Genomic DNA, 5,866 nt, shown 5'->3' with positions numbered 1-5,866 from the left:
GCCATTCTCCTGCCTCAGCCTCCCGAGTAGCTGGGACTACAGGCGCCCGCCACCACGCCCGGCTAATTTTTTATATTTTAGTAGAGACGGGGTTTCACCGTGTTAGCCAGGATGGTCCAATCTCCTGACCTTGTGATCCACCCACTTCGGCCTCCCAAAGTGCTGGGATTACAGGCGTGAGCCACCATGCCCGGCCAACAACTCTTTTCTCTAGTCTTGCCTCTCAGCCATCTTTAAATGAACTGCTTTATTCTTTTTAGGGGGTCTAATGTCCAGCAGCAACTAGAACAGAGACTAGAGGCTTTCTATATGGTAAACTAGGTTGGGGATCTTCTTAAGTAATTTACCATTGTGCTTGTTGAATGAGCCAAGATTCGTGTTTCCTTAGAGTATTATCACTGCTGGAGGAATTTTGTCAACTACCCACCTGGGGAAGAAGCTCACTGGCCACGATATCCACCTCTGTGGATGATGTTGTATGCACTGGAGCTGCACTGCATAATTCTAGTAAGTTACTTTAGAGACACAAATGCTGATGCCAAAAGAAGCATCCTTCTTCAAAGTTCTTTCCTGAGAATTTTGACTCATATCTTCTCTTTGACGTTTATATTGAGATTTAGTTATTTAACTAGCTAGCTCCTCTTAAGAAAATGTCACAGCCAGGTATGGTGGTGCACACCTGTAGTCCCAGCTACTCAGGACGCTTGAGTCTAGGTGTTGCAAGCTGCAGTGAGCTATGATCACGCCAATACGCTCCAGCCTGCGTGGTAAAACAAGACCCTGTTTCTAAAAAACAGCTGGGTACAGTGGCTCATGTCTGTAATCCAAGCACTTTGGGAGGCCTGGCCTGGCCAAAATAGTGAGACCCCATCTCTGAAAAAAAAGGAATTAGTTATCAAACAAACTAAACAAGCAAACAAACAAACAACATCTAAGCCTAAGAACAAGAGTATGTTTGTGGGAAGTAAGTGGGAGAAGGGAATTTGGGTCAACAGATCTAAGATATGGGTGGTCCCCATATTAATTACATTTTATCATCTTTATTCTTATTTTATTAGCATTGTCTTCTAAACCACAGGGTCTCGCTGTGTTGCCTAAGCTGGGGTGTAGTGGCTATTAACAGGTACCATCACAGCACACCAGTCTCAAACTCCGAATTCCTAGCCTCAAGCAATCCTCTGACCTCAGCCTCCTGGGTAGCTAGAACTACACGGATGTGTCATCATGTCTGGCTTTATCATTATTATTGTTCTTGTTACTACAACACATATTGGCTCTACTGTATTTCAGATATTCTCCTTTCCCTTATTAGTGCACGTAGTCTTATTGAAGAGAATGTACGTGTTCCATTGGATTCTCCTGAAAGTGGTTCAGGCCGGGTGCAGTGGGTCATGCTTGTAATCCCAGCACTTTGGGAGGCAGAGGCGGGTGGATGGCTTGAGCCCAGCAGTTGGAGACCAGCCTGGGCAACATGGTGAAACCACATCTCAACAAAAACACACAAAAATTAGCTGGGTGTGGTGGTGCGTGCCTGTAGTCCCAGCTACTTGGGAGGCTGAGGTGGGAGAATTGTTTGAGCCTAGGAGGTTGAGGCTGCAGTGAGCTGTGACTGCACCACTGCACTCCAGCCTGGGTGAATATGCAGTAAGTCCAGAGCAACAGCCTGCCTAGGGGAATAAAAAAAAAAGTTCAATTGTCTTCCAGTTGACATTTTAAAATGTTTGTGGTGAAAATACTATTAATTAAAATATCTATCCTAAGGATTAAATATAATCCTTTTTTATTCCAGAGTCTTCCACCCTGTTTAAAGATTTCAAGAAGATGGCAAAATCATCTTACATTTTTCAGACTTCATCTTCAAAATTGCCATTACCAAACGATTCCACCACACATCCTTTTAGCTACAGGGCTGATACAGCCTTCTGTGACTTGGAGATGAATAGAATGATTCTATGTGCGTACTGATTCAAGAACAAGCAATGATGACCCACTAAAGAGTGAATGCCATTTAGAATCTAGAAATGTTCACAAGGTACCCCAAAACTTTGTAGCTTAAACCAACAATAAATACGTATTATTTCTCACAGTTTCTGTGGGTAAGGAATTTAGAAGCAGCTTATCTGTGTGTTCCCGTCTCAGGTCCCCCACGAGGTTGCAGTCAAGATGGCAGCGAGCACTGCAGTCATTTGAAGGCCTGACTGAGGCGGGAGAATGTTCTTCCCAGGTGGCAGGCTCAGATGGCTGGCAAGTTTGTGCTAGTGGCTGGTAGAAGGTTTCTTGCCACATAGACCTCTCCACAGGGTTGCTAAAATAACCTCAAGACAGGGCAGTTGGCTTCCTACAGGTTAAGTTACCTTTTGAAAAATTTCCTGCAGAGATGGAGTTTTGCCGTGTTGCCCAGGCTGGTCTCAAAGTCCTCGACTCAAGTGATCCACCAGCCTTGGCCTCCCAAAGTGCTGGGATTACTGGTGTGAGCCACCATACCTGGCCCAGAGCAAGTGATCTAAGAGAGACCAAGGTGGAAATTTCCGTGACTGTGATGACTTCATTTTGGAATCATACCCTATTTCTTCTGCAGTATTCTATTTGTCACACAGGACAGCCATGATTCAGAGTAAGAGGGGACTTATCCACAAGGATCTGAAACTCAGGACATGAAAATCACTGGACGCCATCTTGCATTTTCCCTGTAGGGCCTTTCTCTGTTTTCAGGACAAATAATTACATGGAACCAATTTCTGGAGACACAGCTAGAGGGAAACAAAAGACAAAGTAGTAGCACCTATTTTTATTTGTTTCTTAATTAGAATATCATAAGTTATTCTATCATAAGATTTATAGAGGACTGGATGACCAGATGCAGAGAGGAGCTACCCTCTCTGTGAGAGCTTCAGAAACCTGCAGAGACATTGCATGACTTGCCTGCAGAAGTTGTCTGATAGGAATTCTCACCGGGTTACAGAAATAATATTGGTTAGTGATTGGCTGGGCATGGTGTCCAGCACAGGGCATTTTGTGGCTGCTTGGCGTCAGTCTACAGCCCATGTTGCAAGGGGCTTTAAGAAGTAATTAGCTCAAGCAGAGAGTGAGATGTGATTGCTGTCACATTTTAAATATTCTTCTGGGCTTGATAATTTAAAGGAGCTCACATTCCTCAAATAAAATGTTCATTTTCTTTCTCAAACCTAAACATAATATTAACCACTGCTATATTATCATTTTTAGTAGGAGGATGAGAAGGGCTAAATCAGGCACAATTACAAAAAACTCTTAGCCTACTCATCAATTACTCATATAAGCTGAATAACAGCAATTCTAATTTATAGCTACTTTATAATAATATTAAATCTACTAATGAGGCTGGGCATGGTAGCTCATGCCTGTAATCCTAGCACTTTGGGAGGTTGAGGCAGGCGGATCATTTGAGGTCAGGAGTTCGAGACCAGCCTGGACAACATGGTGAAACCCCGTCTCTACTAAAAATACAAAAATCAGCTGGGCGTGGTGGTGGATGCCTGTAATCCCAGCTACTCGGGAAACTGAGGCAGGAGACTCGCTTGAACCTGAGAGGTGGAGGTTGCAGTGAGCCGAGATCGTACCATTGCACTCCAGCCTGTGGGACAAGAGTAAAACTCCATCTCAACAACAACAACAACAACAAAATATATATATGATAAATAGATAGATTTACTAATGAGAGAAGAGAGCGAAAAGAATCAGTTAGGCAGATAGCTAGGACAAGTCCTTGGTAGAATTCCTTTCTAACAGAGAAACAGCTTGAAAGATGAAACTGCAAGCACAGATAAGGAGGCGAGGTCCACCATAAAAATGCCATCCGTGTAACTAACAAGGGTCACATATACATGCCAGGGTTCGGCGAACACATCCCTTTCCTTTTCTGGCCATGCTCAGATAAGGGAACTTGCATAAAAGCGGGAGGGCTTATTTGAAAGATACCTGCAGCTGCACACATAAGGGGAGTTATATAGAACCAGACATGTCCGCAATGGAGAATTCCATCCCCTAACACAGGCACAGTAAGGGAAATTAAACCACATGGAGTCACTTAGGCTAAGAATGCACATGCGCACTACAAGGACAGGACAGAGTAAGAGCGGACTTATCCACAAGGATCTGAAACTCAGGACATGAAAATCACTGGACGCCATCTTGGACAGGGTCAGGAATTCAAAGGGGCGGTCAGGAATTCACACCTTATGCAAATGAAGCACCCAGCCCTACCTGGTGGTTTTTGTGCCTTATGTAAATGACACATCCCTCCTACCTGTTTATAAAAGGCTTTGTATTCAACTGTAGAATGGCAACCCAACCCTCTTTCGGGCCCCCTCTTTGCTGTGGGGAGCTTTGTCCTTTCCCTTATTAAACTCTTGCTCCAACCTCACCCTCGTGTCCATGCTCCTTAATTTTCTCTGTTGGTCCTGAGACAAATAACGCTGAATCCTACTTCAAACCACAAAATCAAAACATTATGGTGCATTGGCAAGACTGCAACATGAGTTTATAATTTATACTACATCAACATCAACTATGTTCATGTTATCTAAATATATGTACCACAGCGTTATCATCATCATACACATGAAACAAATGATCACTCTAAGCAACCACAATCTGTTACCTTATTTTCCTTAAGAAGTCTAACATCACTGGCCGGGCGCGGTGGCTCAAGCCTGTAATCCCAGCACTTTGGGAGGCCGAGGCGGGCGGATCACAAGGTCAGGAAATCGAGACCATCCTGGCTAACACGGTGAAACCCCGTCTCTACTAAAAAATACAAAAAACTAGCCGGGTGTGGTGGCGCATGCCTGTAATCCCAGCACTTTGGGAGGCTGAGGTGGGCGAATCACGAGGTCAGGAGTTGGAGACCAGCCTGGCCAGCATGGTGAAACCCCGTCTCTACTAAAAATACAAAAAATTAGCTGGACATGGTGGCAGGAGCCTGTAATCCCAGCTACTTGGGAAGCCGAGGCAGAAAAATCTCTTGAACCCGGGAGGCAGAGGTTGTGGTGAGCTGAGATCACCCCACTGCACTCCAGTCCAGGCAACAGTGTGAGACTCCATCTTAAAAAAAAAAAAAAAGAAAGAAAGAAGAGGGGAGCAGGAAAAGATTTCTAAGATCTCTCTAAATATGGCATGACAGCATGGGCTGCTTTTTGTATTTCAGGAGAAGAATCGAACCCTGGGAATTTGACATCTTCTATGACCCCAGAGAGCTTCGTAAAGAGGCCTGTCTGCTCTACGAGATCAAGTGGGGCATGAGCCAGAAGATCTGGCGAAGCTCAGGCAAAAACACCACCAATCACGTGGAAGTTAATTTTATAGAAAAATTGACGTCAGAAAGACGTTTTCACTCATCCGTCAGCTGCTCCATCACCTGGTTCTTGTCCTGGAGTCCCTGCTGGGAATGCTCCCAGGCTATTAGAGAGTTTTTGAGTCAGCACCCTGGTGTGACTCTGGTGATCTATGTAGCACGGCTTTTTTGGCATACGGATCAACAAAATCGGCAAGGCCTCAGGGACCTCGTTAACAGTGGAGTAACTATTCAGATGATGACAGCATCAGGTAAAATCAGTAAACAAAGAAACTTCATTGTTTCCAAGAGACTGTGGTGAAAGTAGCTGTCTTTAGGCCAGAAGATTGGTTGGTCCAGACTGGAAGTCTCAGAAGTAAAAGTCCAAAATAATATGATAAAGGAGTAGGTCTGAAATTCATGACAAGGAAAGTAACAAAAATACAACTCCTGGCTGGGTATGGTGGCTCATACCTGTAATCCCAGAACTTTGGGAGGCCAAGGCAGGAGGATCACTTGAAGCCAGGAGTTCAAGATCAGCCTGGGCAACATAGT

General features: G+C 44.4%; 1 protein-coding gene across 1 annotated transcript in view; it reads left to right on the top strand.

The window, feature by feature from the left end:
- The window catches only part of APOBEC1 (apolipoprotein B mRNA editing enzyme, catalytic polypeptide 1), a 5,217-nt gene extending 3,135 nt beyond the window's left edge, over positions 1 to 2,082 (top strand). Inside the window, exons 3-4 of the mRNA XM_011952598.1 lie at positions 389 to 507; positions 1,790 to 2,082. Coding sequence (XP_011807988.1) covers positions 389 to 507; positions 1,790 to 1,939 — 269 coding nt within the window. The 3' untranslated portion in view covers positions 1,940 to 2,082. The remainder of the gene's footprint in view (positions 1 to 388; positions 508 to 1,789) is intronic.
- The last annotated feature ends 3,784 nt before the right edge of the window (positions 2,083 to 5,866 follow it).

This window comes from Colobus angolensis, unplaced genomic scaffold (genome assembly GCF_000951035.1).
Source record: "Colobus angolensis palliatus isolate OR3802 unplaced genomic scaffold, Cang.pa_1.0 Scaffold11, whole genome shotgun sequence".
Taxonomy (NCBI): Eukaryota; Metazoa; Chordata; class Mammalia; order Primates; family Cercopithecidae; genus Colobus; species Colobus angolensis.
The sequence above is the reverse complement of the archived record's forward strand: the minus strand, read 5'-3'. Positions and strand labels throughout refer to the sequence as shown.